Here is a 15,811-nt window from a genome sequence, read left to right on the forward strand (position 1 = left end):
CACTCACTCATCCCCAACTCACTCACTCCCCCCCCCCCCTCTCCCTCTCTCCCTCCCCGCCTTCCCCTCCCCTCCGACACAACCACCACATCCCACTCCGTCACCAACTCCTGCTCCAGATCCTCATGATCCTCATAAGCAGGCTCCCAACCCGAACCAGCCTCAACCAAAACCCCATCACCCCCACCCCCACCACCACCACTCCCCTCACCACCACCCTCACTACCACCACCACCCCCCTCATCAACAAACCCCCTATCTGGCATCAAGCCATGATCCCAGACAATGTCAGGAAACGCGGCCGCGGCGCTCACGCTTGCGGCGACTGATCCGCGGTCGTAGTTTCCGATTGCCAAGGCTGTGCTGAGGCGGAAGTTGGTGAGGGGGTGCGGGGTCCGGGTGCGTGGTTGTGGTTGTGATTGAGGGTGTGGTTGTGGTGGTGGTGGTGGTGGTGGTGGTGGTTGTGGTGGTTGTTGTCGTTGGGGTTGAGGGTCTGGGTATGGGTGTGAGTGTGAGTGTGAGTGCGGTCGTGGTTCTCGTTGGACAGGGATTGGGGGGAGGAAGGCGGGCCAGGTCCAGCTCTGGATCGGGGCGGTGAGCGGGAGATTGTCGTTGGTGTTGTTATGGGGGGTGGTCCCGTTGATGGCGGCGGTGATCCTGCTCGTGGTGACGGTAATGCCGTTCGTGGTGGCAGGGGTCCCGTTTGCTATGGGGCTATCATGGATGCCGTTGGCGCCATTGGCTCCGGAGGCCAAGGGAGGCCGGCGGCCGCTGTTGATCAAATTCGGAGGAGGGTTGCTGTAGGTGATGGTGTGCGTGACGCTCCTGCCGTGATGACTGCCATTGGTTCCATTTACAAGCTGCCCGCCGTTGACTCCGTTGATTCCGTTGACTCTGTTGATTCCGTTGACTCCATTGACCCCATTGACTCCGTTGACTTCGTTTGCGAAGGGACCGAGGTAGGTGGCGGTGAGCCGAGGAACACCGTCCCGGTGACTGCTGTTGGCTCCATTTGTCGGACCAGTGCTCCCGTCGTTGCCGGTTACCTCGCGCGACAAAATGTTATTGAGGTTGTTCATAAACTCTCGACGTGCGCGGGCGACAATCTGAGAGGACCGGTCATCGCTGTTGACTCGGTCCGAGGCTTCGTTGTCTAGCGGAGGGATTATTGGCACACCGGTCTCGTCATATCGGATGTTGTTTTCCGCCTCAAAGGCTAAAATCGCTGCGTGAACGGCGCGCTGGCGATCGAGGACATCAGTGACAGAGGTCTCCTCGTGGTCGCGGGGCGGCTCAACGACCATATGAGCCAGAGAAAGGAGCCGGTACATATGTCGCTGGACGGAAGTTTGAGGGACCGCAGGGTTTTCGCTCAGCCACATCTGTATCTCACCAAGCATGCGGATGATGGTCTCCTGGCGCTGCCGGACAGCCGCTACACGGACGAAAATCGGGTCCAGGACCAGCTGGCCGTGAAGGGCGTAAACGAGGAGCCGGTGCGAGTTGGGTCGGTAGGATGTACGGGTTCGCCAGGGTATCCTCACCGGCCGGATGGGGTCGCTCGATGGCGGCGGGAAGACGTGAGGCCAGTCATCCCATTCTTGCGGCGTCGCCGGCGCCAATCGAACCAGGTCGAACGCGCGTCGGTCTAGTTCCAATGACCGAGAACGACCTGCCCGTAGTACGGTCGTATAGAGGTCTTCGCGGCTTATCTCTCGTATCGGGTCGCTTAGTCCTCGTGGCCTATCCCACGCCATGGTGACCAAGGACGTGTTCTTTGTTACGTCCTTCTTGGGTAGGAAAATTCCACCAGACGGTGCCGTTGGGAGGGTGGTTTGAGGTTGTGATCGACGGACGGGATCGCCACTGCGAAAGGATACTTGGACTAAATGACATATGTAAATTTGGGGTCTTCTTGGTAACCGTTGAACACTCACAATGGTACTGTGCTTTTGCGCACTTAGGAGGTAGTCGAAGGGAATGTTGTTGAACAAATGTCCACGGCGGCGACCGAGGTTCAAAGGATGTATCCGAAACGGCGCTTCGAGTACCGGGACGTAACAAAGACACTGGCTTAACGACTGCTATTAGGAAAGACGTATGAATTGGTCGCAGTTCTCTGCAAGACCTAAAGCAAGTGTGAACGGGTAAAGTCTGCAACCACGGCCCGGCGTGTCAAGAAGCAGTTTCCCGATAATAAAGGCAAAAAGTGAGCGTACGGTTCTCTCATTCCTCTCTAATCTCAACAATACCCCTGCACATGTTGAGGAACCGTTCCCGGTACTCATCCGGGGTTGTGGTGATACTCATGTGCCCCTGTTTGCTTATCAACGTGTTCCAGAGCTTGATCAATAGCGTCATCACCTTGGGTTGGGCTTTGTGCTTGGCCCAGAAGAAATCCAAGATGGAAGCGCGAAAGAGGTACCTGCCATCCGCCGAAGAGACCCCCGTCCTCCAACTTTGTTGGGAAGGCGGGGCCGGTGGCGGATTGGTAGTGACTGCGGCCGATTCTGCGGGGGGGAGCACTGATGCGGCCGCTTGTTGAGGTGTTCGCATCCGCACCAAGAAGAGTGAGTAATCCACGGCATTGTACTTGGATAGCAGTTTGGAATCTACTTCGAGGCTGGCAAAGAAGTCCTCGGCCTGGTCCCGACTGAGAATAATTTTGTCGTGGAAGTCATCGGCGAGGCGGTCCTTGGTTGCCTCGCTCGTCAGGGCGCCGCCGGCAATGTCTCTTTCGGGATAAAAGTACGACGTTGGCTTCAGGTCCCAGCTTTCCCAGTCTGCCTCCCCTTGTTTTTTGGCCTCCTCCCGCCCATACATAATGTTGTCCATGACTATGTGATGGGAGGGCGCGGACCGGAGAACACGCCCCAAAGACGGGCCCGAGACAGCGAGAAAGTCGAAGACGTGGACCAGGAGGGAACGTGGTTGGGCTGCCATGTGCTGGACATACGGGGTCAAGAGATCCTCGTGGAAAAACGAATGCTCGGAATGTCGGGGTACGGACTTGACGAGATACTTGTGATTGGCGGTGGCGTAGAAGGTCTGATCCAAGTTAGTCAGATATGCACATTGGTGAAGCAACTTTCTCCGACTCAGGCACTTTGACTAACCGAGCCAGAAAAACCCATGTCCCCTATCGCGTTGAGGGACTGTTCTTCTGCGCCGCCATCATCAGTTTGAAACGACTCGACATAGTCATCGTCTGTGACCCCCCAATGATTTCGGCGGAGATTTCCAAAATCTGCAGGGCGAATCTTGCGAAGAAGCAGTTGATACAACGAGAAGAAGGCCGAGAAGAATGCGAGGATCCGTGCAAGGAGCGTGCTTCGTTGTCTGTTTGTCCCGTTCGTCTGGACAATCGCCCGTACGATCGACCGAGCGATTTTCTCCTTTCTGCCCATCTTGTGGCCCCCCAGTTGATTTAGTTGCGGAGGACTGGCGCGGTTTGTGGTCAATGTGGTCAATGTGGTGTTGTGCATCGCTGAAGGAGGGGAGAGAAATGATGACGTCAGTGGTCTCGACCTCGACAAGCGATGAACGGCTTGCTCGCCGCATGCCAATCATGAGATGAGCCCCACAGATCTCTCGACGACATCTCGCAACATTCTAACGTAGGTAGGTAGCCGGGATTTCGACTCGTTCCTGAATCCTTAAAAATTGATTGTTACCTATTTTAACATGGCAATCCCCAACCCAACCCTTGCAGGCACTCCCGCAAATATGTCCCCGTTTTCTACCCTTCTTTCGTTCCTTAGGATGCGGAGGGACAGTTCCCCTCAAATAGAAGAATGGGTGGTGAGAGTGACAAACATGGATACACGGGCAGGAGTAGTCTGACCCTCAAGGTGCTTCCATGGTATACTGCCCGGCTCATCCCTGCCACTAACACCGGCGGACCTGCAAGTCGAATCAATTAGTAGAAATGTCGACAAAATAGATGCAAAAAGAACCCAAAGGTACTTCATAATACGACACACGACTGCCCGGGAGACTTTTTTGGCTCCCAAGAAGGCAATGAATGCGCCGACCGATCTGGAACTACGGGTGGGGGGCGATTGGCAACGTAAGACCCCTGAAAGCGGCCGGACCCGGGGCCTCGGGTGAGTGCCGGGTGGCGCATACCGTCGGCTTGTGGAGCCAAGAGCCCACATCCCACATTCCACGCCGTTTTCACCCCCCACCAACGCTCAATTCCTCACTCCCTCCCGTTCTTTCGCCATTGTCGATTTATTAGGGATCGTAGCTGCTCATTGGGGCCACGAATCCGGAAGATCAAGTTGTACCAGACGACATTTAAGACCATCAAAAGTGCTGCCTCGGAACCGCGAAGTACCTCCTGCAGACTTCAGTCAACGCGGAACAAATCCAAGACACTCAACGAACGATTCCCGCCCCCTCCGAACACTCAGCATTTTCGGAACGATGGCCACTCCGAATGGTAAAGTTTCCCAGGGCGAGGCGCGGCCGCCAGTTCCTATCCTCGAATCGCCCAAGCTCAGCGTCAAGATGTCAGCCACCGAGCTGATTGGCAACACACCGCTTGTTCGCCTCAACAAGATCCCGCAGTCGCTTGGGATTGAGGCCGAAGTGTACGCCAAGGTTGAGCTTTTCAACGCCGGTGGGAGCGTCAAGGACAGGATAGCCCTGCGCATGGTCGAAGAGGCCGAGAAGAGCGGTCGGATCAAGCCTGGTGACACCCTGATTGAGCCCACCAGCGGTAATACGTAAGTATCCATCGGTCTAGCTTTGGTCGTAGCATGTTCTGACTTGAAGAATAGCGGCATCGGCCTTGCGCTCGTTGGCGCAATCAAGGGTTACAAGACCATCATCACCCTTCCCGAGAAGATGTCCGCCGAGAAGGTTTCCGTCCTCCGTGCTCTGGGCGCTACCATCATCCGCACCCCTACCCAGGCCGCCTGGGACGCACCCGAAAGCCATATCGGTGTCGCAAGGCGTCTTTTGAAGGAGATCCCCAACTCGCACATCCTCGACCAATATACGAACGAGAACAACCCACTCGCGCATGAGTTCGGGACTGCCGAGGAAATCTGGGCGCAAACCGGCGGCAAAATCACGGCTGTCGTTGCCGGTGCGGGGACTGGCGGCACCATTTCTGGTATTGCCAAGGGGCTCAGGAAACACGACAAGAACGTCAAGGTTATCGCGGCGGACCCTCACGGGAGCATCCTTGCGCTCCCCGAGGCGCTGAATGAAGAGCAGGCAAATGTGTCGTACAAGGTCGAGGGCATCGGGTACGACTTTATCCCTGATGTTCTGGACCGGGAGCTCGTGGACAAGTGGTATAAGACCGACGACCGCGAGTCTTTCCAGCTCGCCAGGCGGCTGATTGCCGAGGAGGGCTTGCTAGTCGGCGGCTCCTCCGGCAGCGCCATGGCGGCCATGCTGAAGGCGGTGAAGGACTTTGGGTTCGGCAAGGGCGACGTAATCGTCGTCGTCCTCCCCGACAGCATCCGATCCTACCTCTCCAAGTTCGCCGACGACGACTGGCTCGCCGCCAACGGCCTGCTCCCCAACGACTCGGAGAACATTGACGGCGCGGGCGTCCCCCCGCAGCCCAAGACGCACAGCCAAGACGCCGCCGACGCCTACGCCGGCGCCACCGTGCGCGCCCTCCGCCTCAAGCCCGTGTCGTCCGTCACCACCACCAGCGCGTGCTCCGAGGCCATCGAGACGATGCGCGACAAGGGCTTCGACCAGCTGCCCGTCCTGACCCCGACGGGCGGCAAGCTGGCCGGCCTGGTCACGTTGGGCAACCTGCTCAGCTTCATCTCGCGCGGCCGCGCCACGCCCCAGACCCCCGTGAGCGAGGTCATGTTCAACTTCAGCCGCATCGACGAGGTGGTTACGGACCCGCGCCGGTTTGGGTCTGATCTCAAGGGAAAGAAGCGCAAGTTTGTCGAGATTACCCGCGACAGCCCGCTGTCTGCGCTGAGCCGGTTCCTGGAGTGGAACAGTGCCGCGGTGGTCACGGAGAAGGATGAGAGCGGGGGCTCCAAGCCCGTGGCGGTTGTGACTAAGGTGGATTTATTGACTTGGATGGTGAGGCAGAAGTCTTAGGCCGTCCAAGGTGAGATGGATGAAGATTGATCTCCGGGTTTATTCTGCTGTGAGCATTTGAGGCGATTAGAGATGGGAACCGGGACTCAACGTCCACGGTTGGTTGGCTTGGGAAGCGTTGCTGGGCCTAGCGTAGCATGTCGGCATAGAAAGGGCTCAACCCGTGCAAATGGGGGGGAAGGTATCTGGATTGTTATACCCATTAATAGTAGATACGCCATCTATCTCATTACAGCTTCTGATCACACACCTGCGCACCCTCAAGCAAGCAAGCAAGTCCGCCTTCTATACAACCCATCATCCTCTAGTAAATTAAACCCTCTCCCCAATCCAGTTCCACCACTTATCCGCTCCCGGCCCCTCCCCAAGCACATTCCCCCCAATCACCTCCACCTCCACATCAAACTCCATCATCTCCTTAAAACTAAACCTCTCCGTCCCATACGCCCCCAACCACCCCTCACCCTCCTCCACCGCACCCTCCCCCTCCCCCTCCTCCGTACTCAACAACCCCTTGCTCCGCGCCTTCCTAATCCGCGTCAACTCCCCCTCCAAATGGCTCTTCACCAACGCCGCCGGCAACGCCGTAAATAAATCCAATTTATTCGCCGCCACCAGCACGGGCACGCTCGCGGGCGCGCGCGAGCCGCTCCGGCTGTGGAAGCGCCGCTGCAGTGCCAACAGGACTTCGTAGAGGTATTCGGCGGTCGAGGCTAGCGCGCCGCTGTCGGGATCGGCGAGGGCGGCGGCGTCGGCGACGAAGACGAGCGCTTTGAGCTTGGATTTGTGCGTTTCGGAGGAGGTGGCTGAGATGGTGGAGGGGGTGATGGTGGGGGAAGAGGAGGAAAGTTGGGAGAGGGCGTGCCCGCGCAGTTTGGGGTGGCCCGGGGTGTCGACGAGGAGGAATTTTTTGGCCGTGGCGCCTGCGGCGTCGAGGTCGGTGCGGTAGGTGGTGGAGTTGGTGGTGTTTTTGTTGTCGGTGGAGACGGCGAGCTCAACGGTGGAGGGGACTTGTGAGGTGTGGGTTCTGGCGACGGGCGTGGAGACGGATGGTTTGTCGGTGGAAGTGGGTTGGTCGGGGGTGTATAGGGGCCCGCGTTCGAAGAGGGTGAGGAGAGCGGTCTTGCCTGCGCCGGATGGGCCGATGAGGAGGACAGACGGGAGGGTCGTGTATGGGGTTGTTGCCGAGAAGAGGAGGTGGAGGAGGACGGGGAGGAAGAGCACAATGGCTAGGCCGATTGTGATGACGGTCGGCGAGGGGGTGAGCGATGCCTCGAAGGCGGCTTTGAGTGTGTCGAGCGCCGTCATTGTCGCTGGCTTGTGGACAGGTTGAAGTAGTGTGTCAAAGGGAGAGTGCGATTGAAGAATTGAAGTCGGCGACGGCGCAAGAAAATCGGCCGTCTTGTACTCCGGTTCTGCTCTAGCGTGGGACGGGTTGTGATGGCTCCGGTAATCGAATTATCGGGCCATTATGATCCGATCGTCACCGGATCGGATCATGGAATTTTAGCTGTGGATTTGTTGGTTACGTCGCCGTTCCCAGGCTCGCCAAGACTTGAGCTGGGACGCGCCAGTGGGTCTCAGCCCTGCAACGGCGCGGCAGTTTCCATCAGACGAATCAGATCTCCTCCACCTGAGGATCGGTGGCTCAGCCTCGCTCTGCACCGCTCGTTTTGGGTTGGTCAACGCGGGTAAGACGGCGCTGAATCTCTTGCCAGGGTCTTTGCTGCTGAAATATTTACCATTCCGCAGAGAAGACGCCTCGCCGCAAGGTCGCTCTTCTGGTCTCTCAACACTCCCAACGGTGGCCCTTTTTGGCCCCAGTGAAACAATCGTTGGCCGCAACAGGCACAGTTGAAACTCGACATGCTGTGATTCTTTTCGCCTAATACCTACCCCCCTCTAGAGTCCTAGTTTCCTCTCGTTCCGCTTCTGCCGTAAGCCCATCCGATCTACGAACCAAGCACACGACTACCGCCGCAAGCGATTTCAGACTTTTAATTCCAGACCTCAGGTCGCCAGCGCCCATCGACCATGGCGCATCAACATGATGACTCCGGGCCACCATCCGCGAACGGCGCGCCGACTCAGCCGCCCTCCAAATCAGAAACCGCAACGCCGAAGCTAAACAATGAGGTGGAGCTTGGGAACATGCCGGACAACTCGAGCCAGAACGATATTATGCAGATGGCACGGGTGGGGGATCTTGCCGGCATGGAGAAGCTGTTCGAGAATAGCGACTACGATGCGACCTACACCGATGACGAGGGGATCACCCCGTTACATGTGCGTACCCACGTCCAGTCTATCCCAGCACTTTGGACTCCCACTAACAGCTCCCTCGCTAGTGGGCCGCGATTAACAACCAATATGCCATGTGCAAATTCCTGATCGAGCGCGGGGCGCCGATGAACAAGAAGGGTGGGGAAAGCGTTGCGACGCCCCTGCAGTGGGCTGCCCAGCGCTGCCACTACTACACCGTCCACCTGCTCCTCCAACACGGCGCCGACCCCCTGATTACCGACGCCCAGGGCTACAACACGTTACACATCAGCACCTTTAACGGCAACCTCCTTCTGATCATCTTGCTGCTCCACCAGGGCATCCCGGTCGACGTCGAAGATTCCTACGGCCACACGGGGTTGATGTGGGCCGCTTATAAGGGATACCCAGCCTGCGTCGACGCCTTCTTGAGGTGGGGAGCCAGCGTCCATGCGAAGGACGAGCAGGGGTTTACAGCGCTACACTGGGCACTGGTCAAAGGCAGCGCTGGCTGCATTCAAAAGATTATCGAGTACGGAGCGGACCGATTCGCCAAGACAACAACGGGGAAAACACCGTCCATCACCGCGAGAGAGCTGAACACGGCGGGCGCCTGGCACAAGGCCCTGTATGAGTGCGGTTATGACGAGGATGGAAACGCCATTGTCCCCAGCTGGCCTGGTGCGAGCTACTTGTTGAAGGACAGGCGGGGTTTCACGACCAAGTTCTTCTTCCTGTGGCCGTTTTTGCTCGTTTGGGGGACTATATTTCTCTTCTCGTCTTTACCTGTCTACGCGGGTGTTCCGTTCGGTCTCTTGGCTGCGTACACCGTGCAATGGGTGGGCCAGCAGCTACTTGCGTATGCTCCGCCGGATATGCGACAGTTTGAGAAGACGGTAAGTTCTACGATTTATGTCCTTGGAACGAAGCTGACCGTCCATTAGCCTTGGATGGCGGGTATTTTTGCAGCGTCGCTCTTCTTCGCGGGGTTAAACTGGTTCTTTGTAATCCTTCCCGGCACGGCGTTCGGAGATGGTAGGTTTTCCTGCAGAAAAGTGTTCATGGCTTGAGCCACTGACGAAATGCGGCAGAGGGAACATGGCTGTGGAACTTTGTGTTTGCCGCTGCGCTTTCACTCACTGGCTTCTTCTACACTAGGGCCATGGTGGACGACCCTGGTTTTGTGCCCAAGCTCAACGGCATCGCCGAACAAAAAGCCGTCATTGACGACTTGATCAGCCAGTGGAAGTACGATGAAGCCCATTTTTGCGTGACGTGCATGATTCGGACACCGCTCCGGAGCAAGCACTGCCGCAGGTGCCAACGCTGCGTGGCCAAGCATGACCAGTAAGTGACTTCGGGCAGCGTTTATGGGTGTGCGCTAACAGTTTGACAGTCACTGCCCGTGGGTCTATAACTGCGTCGGTGTCAACAACCACCGCCACTTCTTCCTCTACCTGATCAACCTAACGCTCGGCGTCCTATCCTACGATGTCCTGACCCACCGATGTTTGTCTACCTGCCCCTTATTTTCTTACCCCAACCACAACCAACTAACCATCGCCCCCAGATTTCTCCTCCCTCACCCCCAACGCCTCCGACGATTGCAACGTGCTCTCCCCTGCCCTCTGCCGCGTTATCAACACCGACGCCTACAGCCTCCTCCTCGCCATTTGGGCCTCCCTCCAACTCACCTGGGTCTCCATGCTGCTCTTCGTGCAGTTCATCCAAGTCTCGCGCGCCATGACCACCTACGAGAACATGTTCGGGGTCAACACGCGCGCCCCGGCCTCCCTCGCCAGCGCCTTCACTTCCACCGGCGCCCCGCTCGACCCGGCCTCCGCCGCCCCGCCCTCCGGCGCCGACGTCGGCCCCCACGGTCCCCCAGGCGGCCACGGTCACGGCCACGGTCACAGGCATGGTGGCATCCTCAAGCATTGGGGGCGGCTGCTGGGCGTGGATACTTTTATGCAGACCGCACGGGGCAGGGGTGCGGCTGCTGGTGGGGGGCGGCGTAGGGGGGGCAACCGCAATCCGTTTAGCAAGGGGTGCTTGGCGAATTGTAAGGACTTTTGGTGTGATCCGGCGCCGGTGTTTGGGAGGCGCGAGACTGGCGCTGCGGTGCTGGGTGGGCAGCCGGTGAATTATACGGAGATGTATGAGAGTCCCGCGGTGATGGAGATTTTGAGGGGTGGTGGGGCGAGGCGAGCGGGTGGGTATGAGGAGGTTGCGGGCGAGGAGGTGTAATGGACCAGGTGGTGGGTGGCGGTAGTGGGTTATGATGAGACCATGATGGGTGGGTGGTGGCTGGCGCGCGGTGTTGGGGGCGTCCCTTGCTTGAGCAGTGATGTCTGTATATGGCTGGGCGGTTGGTCTGCCGTGGGTTCTTGGAGACTCCATGGCCTAGAGTCAGTCTGGGCTGCCTGCTACCTCCATGGCGGTCGGCGGTATAATGTTTGGACATTGGCGTTAACCCATAGAACAGGCTTGGTATTTAGACCTCGATGAACGATGTTTTGCTGGGGGCCTACCGTTGTTGACCGGACCTAGCTCCGGCCGGGCCACTAACACCGGGGACGGCTCCTACATGGTGACGAGGTCGTAGTCCATGCCCCCGGGACGCACAGGGAGTTGGACTTAACCCCGACTACTCCCGTCAAAATCCGGGCGAAAATAAGCAGCCCCGTCCCTCGTTGCCAACAAAGCTGGGACATACAGGTTCACAGAGTGGCACAACCCAGAAGTTCGGACGACATCCCCCACTCTGGTGGCGATTACAAAGCAACATGCAATGGAACAGCAGCCAGGGGATATCGGACTCTCTATAACGGGTAATTATCACTGATCGCACCCTATTAGGCAAGTATGCAGCGTCACATTGAACCAGGATGCGATTAGTTAAGCTCTGCCGGTGCAATACCGGCGATCCTGCGGATAGACAAGGGAGCAATGGCGTAACAGGCACCGGCAGCTATAACCAAACCGGGAGAGGGATGCATAAATTGGACGAGACGACCCGGCATCGGTAAAGCATTATCCGTGTCAACTCATCTCCCCGACCCATCTCCTCGACCCCATCTCTCTTCTGCATCAACCTTCTTGAGCGATAACAAAGCAAAGAACTTAGCAATATGCGCACCTCGACTCTCTCAAACGCCCTGCTCCTCGCCGGAGGGGCGGTGGCTGGCTGCCTCGGGAAGCCCAGCGCCTGCCAGAGCGTCGACGCATCCATCGTTGCCCACACGGGCGAGCCCCTGGGCAAGGAGGTTACGCACAACAACAGTACGTTCAGCCACCACTGACCCCTGCGCAACATTGACGCCTCACTAACCCACCGCCCAGTCACCCTCTACATCGCCGAGCCCGACGCAAAGGACCCGCGCACCAAGGCCCGAGCCGGCAGCGCCATCCTCTTCCTAACCGACGTCTTCGGCCTAGCCCTCGCCGAGAACAAGCTGTCCGTGACCCCCTCCCCCCTCCCCTGTACCCAAACATCCACTGACACCCCCCTCCCCCCACCTCACGAGCCTCGCCGACAGTTTCGCGCGCGCCGGCTACCTGACCCTGGTCCCGGACCTCTTCCAAGGCTCGCCCGCGCCCGGCGACATCAACGTGCCGGGGTTCAACACGACCGAGTTCCTAGCCAAGCACGAGCCGGCCGTCACGGACCCCATCATCGCCGCGGCGGCCGCCTACCTGCGCACCGAGCTGAAGGCGACCCGCCTCGCCGCCACGGGGTACTGCTTCGGCGGGCGGTACTCGTTCCGCCAGCTGGCGGACGGGGAGGGTGCGGTGGATGTGGCGTACGCGGCGCATCCGAGTTTGTTGAGCGAGGAGGAGATTGCGGCCGCGGTGGCGGGGCCGGTGGCCGTTGCGGCGGCGGATCAGGATACGCTTTTTAATGCGGAGGCGAGGGCCGCGGCGGAGAAGGCGCTGTTGGGCACGGGCAAGCCGTATCAGGTGAATTTGTATTCGGGTACGCAGCATGGGTTTGGTGTGCGGGTGGATCTGGCGGATGCGCAGCAGAAGTATGCGAAGGAGGAGGCGTTTTTGCAGGCGGTGAGGTGGTTTGATCGGTTCTTGGTGACTGCGGCTTAGGGGTTGTTGGGGTTCTGGGGGCTTGGTGAATGAAAAGGGGTGTCGGGAGGTTTGGAGTCAGTTCGAAGTCGTGTAGGGCAGTAAGGGGTAGCAGAGGCATCTCTCCGGTGTTTAGGTACCTAGACAAGCCACATCCAGAGGTAGTCGACGTGCAATAAAAGCTCCCTTCATCCGCTTATACATGTACTCACAAGCTTAGCCCCGACCAGCCTACAACATGCCACCCTTACTGATAAACCACCCCTTCACCTCATCAGCGCCCAACAAAGCCGTCAGCATAATCCGACCATACTGATCAATATCCTCCGGCTCTGCCTCAGCCAGGATATCCACCAGCCCCCCGTTCGCCACGACATAATGCTTCCTCTGCCCCCAGGCCAGCGCAAACTCCACCGCGTCCGTCGCCTGCCACAGATGCGCCGACGCCGTAAACCTCAACGGCCCACGCACATTCTTATCACAATAGATCGGTCCCGCCGTCCGCAACAACCGATACAACAACCACAGCACCTTCATCAACAACACCGTCCGCCTCGCCGACTCCCGCACAATCCACTCCTCCCAGAACGCGCGCGTGCCCGCCAGCGGATACAGCGGCAGCTGCGGCCGCCCACCCCCACCCCCACCACCACCGTCTTGGGGCCTCCTCCGGCAGAAACGGCCCGGGCTGGTCCTCGGCGGCGATCGGTGCCAGCGCCTTGACCATGACGTCCAGGTACGGCATGGTGTTTTCGGCGGCGGCGCGCGCGGCCGGGTCGCCGTCGAAGAGTTGCATGACCTGGTACAGGATGAGGGCGTGGGCGCGCGCGAGCGTCTCGAGCGGGCTGGGCGCGGCCGTGGGGATTTGGGTCGCTGTCTCCGGTGGTGGTGGTGGTGGTGGTGTTGGTTCTGTTGTGTCTGTGGCAGGGGGGAGGGGTGGTAGGGTGGCGATGAGGTCCGCGACGCGGGCCTCGACGATCCGGCGCACGGCGGCGGCGTTGGCGCGGTTCCGCGCGGCGTAGAGTGCACTACAGGCCTGCGCGTCCTGCATGGCGCGGGGTGTTGCGTCGCGGTATAGCTGCGGGTGACACCAGGGCAGCGCGTTCTCGTGAGCCATCTGCTTGGGCGCGTTCATGAGCGCCTCGAGCACGTATTGCAGGCGCTGGTAGCTGATGTGGAAGCCAGAGAAGCCGGGTGTTTTTGAAGCCATGGCCGGGAAGAGGGGCCTGGGTGTCAGTGGACTCAGGGGGAGGCTGGGGAAATGGTCGATCGTGGTAGTGGTGGCTAGGGGGGATCGGTTGAGCTGGTTGGGAATAGCTGGGGTGTCCAACAGAAAGTCCAATGCCCCCATGTCAAAATCATAGTCGACTCGCGGAAATATGTCAAGATTCGGGAGACAGTTTCCAGTCTGTACTGTCTGTTCGGCTACCGTGCCGCTTCTCGCCTCAAAGGGAACAAGTTCGGCGCCGAGGCGGCCATGGCTTGGTCTATCGACTTGGCCCGAAGGATAAACACACTGAACCATTCGATGAGAGCATCTTGAGCATGTCGGTTGTGCGAGGTTGCAGCGCCGTTTCGCCCGGATGCAAGCAGCGCATGACTTGCGCCGCGGCGGGGGCTTCCCCCGTTCTAGCGCCGACCGGGACACGAGCATTTCGTTTCGTTCCTTTGTTTTTCAGGCAGCGTTGCTTCGAAGGCATGAACACTGCGCGGCGGGGGCGAAAAGAAAGGGGGGTGGGAAATGGAAATCCACGCCTCAAAATGTGCGGGTGGTGTTGTTGGCGGTTGTCCGCCATATTGGCGGAATTCCGATCGCTGACAAATTTAAAGCCACAATGTCAACTGACAGGGTATGGTTATAACCGCTGACAGCCTCACTCTTACCTGACAGGGTAGGTAGGAACATGACAATGGCGAAATGGATTCTGTGGACCCCCAGGCGGACTTCCTCTTCTTGCTGCCATGATGGTTGACGCAAAACTGTGTTACCCATGTTCTGCACATTCTGGTGTCATAATAAAAAAGCTACTACTGCCCTCAGAGCTCACTGATCTTGTACTTTAAAAGTCAAGTATCTACTTGAATCCACATCCGATCCCTAGTCTCAGCGTAAACCCTCCTCCACAATGACGAATCCCACGGTATTCGTTTGTGGTGCCACCGGAGCTCAAGGCGGACGGCTCGCTCACCGCCTCCGAGCCATCGGTTGGGGTGTGCATACCACCGTGAGAGACCCAAGCTCACCAGCTGCCCAGTCCCTCCAGTCCATCGGCGTTGAAACCACCCCTGGTGACTGGTACGTCACCCAAACCCGACTTCCACCCTCCAAGAACCCAACTAACACCACCCCCCCGTAGGAACAACGAAGCCGCCCTTGCCCACAGCCTCACCGGCTGCCAAATGCTCTTCCTCAACCCTGTACCCCCACCCCTGCCACGACATCCCCCTCGAACCTGCAACCAAGCCCAAACCCTCCTCCGCCTCGCGCTCGCCGCCCACATCCACCACGTCGTCTACAGCTCGAGCATCCCGCTGCCCACCACGGACCCCACCAGCCTGCCGGCCCTCGCGCGCGCCTCCAAGCGGCACATCGAAACCGCAACCCGCAGCGCGGGCATCCCCGTCTGGACGATTCTCCGCCCGGCCTTCTTCATGACCAACCTCGTCCGGCCCAACGTCGACCGCCTGTTCCCGGGGGCGTCGGCCACGGGGGAGTTCACGCTGGCGCTGCGGCCCGACACGCCGCTGGCGCTGATCGACCCGGACGACATCGCGCAGTTTGCGGTGGCGGCGTTTCGGGCGCCGGGGCGGTTCCATGGGCAGGTGGTGGATTTGGCGGGGGAGGTGAGGGCCGTGGGGGAGGTGTTGGCGGTGTTGGCGGGGGTGGTGGGGAGGGGGGTGAGGGGGCGGTATTTGCGGGAGGAGGAGGTGGAGGAGAGGAAGGGGGTGGAGGTGTTTTTGAGTGGGCAGTTGGATTTGAAAGAGGCGGCGCCGGTGGATGTGGGGAGGGTGAGGAGTTGGGGCGTGGAGATGGGCACGTTGGAGGGGTTTTTGGAGAGGGAGAGGGGGGCGGTGGAGGAGACGTATGGGGGATTGGAATTGATTACATAGTGAGTTGGTGCTCGGGGATGAGGTTGGATGGAAGGATGATGCGGGCGGCCGAAAATGATCCTTACAGTATAGGTTGCGGTTAGAAATACCCATGGGGGATCTATGTCCTGGTGTAACGAGGGTGTATATTTCTACCCTTCTGCGCCCTACGATTTTCCCGTAACGCAGTACCACTCACTACCTAGTAAGAGGGATGATACTGCCTACATAAGCTCAGAGTCAATCCTCCAAATCGAAAGATTGGATGACAAGCAGGCGTGTGAAAGAGACATCGCTG

At 58.9% G+C, this 15,811-nt stretch overlaps 8 protein-coding genes across 8 annotated transcripts in view; 4 read left to right on the forward strand and 4 right to left on the reverse strand.

The window, feature by feature from the left end:
* The window catches only part of CHGG_03432 (uncharacterized protein), a gene marked incomplete at both ends in the record, with an annotated part of 2,189 nt that extends 432 nt beyond the window's left edge, over window positions 1-1,757 (reverse strand). The window contains one exon of the mRNA XM_001229947.1: window positions 27-1,757. Coding sequence (XP_001229948.1) covers window positions 27-1,757 — 1,731 coding nt within the window. The remainder of the gene's footprint in view (window positions 1-26) is intronic.
* A 469-nt stretch (window positions 1,758-2,226) lies between these two features.
* On the reverse strand, window positions 2,227-3,407 carry CHGG_03433 (uncharacterized protein; the record flags this gene model as incomplete). The annotated part of the gene is made up of 2 exons (XM_001229948.1): window positions 2,227-3,048; window positions 3,117-3,407. 2 exons carry the CDS (start codon window positions 3,405-3,407, stop codon window positions 2,227-2,229), a joined length of 1,113 nt encoding a protein of 370 aa, XP_001229949.1.
* A 1,021-nt stretch (window positions 3,408-4,428) lies between these two features.
* Window positions 4,429-6,084, forward strand: CHGG_03434 (uncharacterized protein; the record flags this gene model as incomplete). Its single annotated transcript, XM_001229949.1, has 2 exons — window positions 4,429-4,730; window positions 4,785-6,084. The coding sequence occupies 2 exons, from the start codon at window positions 4,429-4,431 to the stop codon at window positions 6,082-6,084; spliced, it is 1,602 nt and encodes a 533-aa protein (XP_001229950.1).
* Window positions 6,085-6,396: 312 nt separating this feature from the next.
* CHGG_03435 (uncharacterized protein) lies at window positions 6,397-7,392 on the reverse strand (the record flags this gene model as incomplete). Its single annotated transcript, XM_001229950.1, has 1 exon — window positions 6,397-7,392. One exon carries the CDS (start codon window positions 7,390-7,392, stop codon window positions 6,397-6,399), a length of 996 nt encoding a protein of 331 aa, XP_001229951.1.
* A 726-nt stretch (window positions 7,393-8,118) lies between these two features.
* On the forward strand, window positions 8,119-10,593 carry CHGG_03436 (uncharacterized protein; the record flags this gene model as incomplete). Its single annotated transcript, XM_001229951.1, has 6 exons — window positions 8,119-8,370; window positions 8,433-9,185; window positions 9,291-9,381; window positions 9,438-9,693; window positions 9,743-9,855; window positions 9,917-10,593. 6 exons carry the CDS (start codon window positions 8,119-8,121, stop codon window positions 10,591-10,593), a joined length of 2,142 nt encoding a protein of 713 aa, XP_001229952.1.
* An 884-nt stretch (window positions 10,594-11,477) lies between these two features.
* On the forward strand, window positions 11,478-12,444 carry CHGG_03437 (uncharacterized protein; the record flags this gene model as incomplete). The annotated part of the gene is made up of 3 exons (XM_001229952.1): window positions 11,478-11,628; window positions 11,689-11,803; window positions 11,874-12,444. The coding sequence occupies 3 exons, from the start codon at window positions 11,478-11,480 to the stop codon at window positions 12,442-12,444; spliced, it is 837 nt and encodes a 278-aa protein (XP_001229953.1).
* A 457-nt stretch (window positions 12,445-12,901) lies between these two features.
* On the reverse strand, window positions 12,902-14,219 carry CHGG_03438 (uncharacterized protein; the record flags this gene model as incomplete). Its single annotated transcript, XM_001229953.1, has 2 exons — window positions 12,902-13,867; window positions 13,941-14,219. The coding sequence occupies 2 exons, from the start codon at window positions 14,217-14,219 to the stop codon at window positions 12,902-12,904; spliced, it is 1,245 nt and encodes a 414-aa protein (XP_001229954.1).
* Window positions 14,220-14,549: 330 nt separating this feature from the next.
* CHGG_03439 (uncharacterized protein) lies at window positions 14,550-15,592 on the forward strand (the record flags this gene model as incomplete). Its single annotated transcript, XM_001229954.1, has 3 exons — window positions 14,550-14,719; window positions 14,781-15,470; window positions 15,535-15,592. 3 exons carry the CDS (start codon window positions 14,550-14,552, stop codon window positions 15,590-15,592), a joined length of 918 nt encoding a protein of 305 aa, XP_001229955.1.
* Between the last annotated feature and the right edge of the window lie 219 nt (window positions 15,593-15,811).

Source organism: Chaetomium globosum, genomic scaffold (assembly GCF_000143365.1).
Source record: "Chaetomium globosum CBS 148.51 scaffold_2 genomic scaffold, whole genome shotgun sequence".
Lineage (NCBI taxonomy): Eukaryota > Fungi > Ascomycota > Sordariomycetes > Sordariales > Chaetomiaceae > Chaetomium > Chaetomium globosum.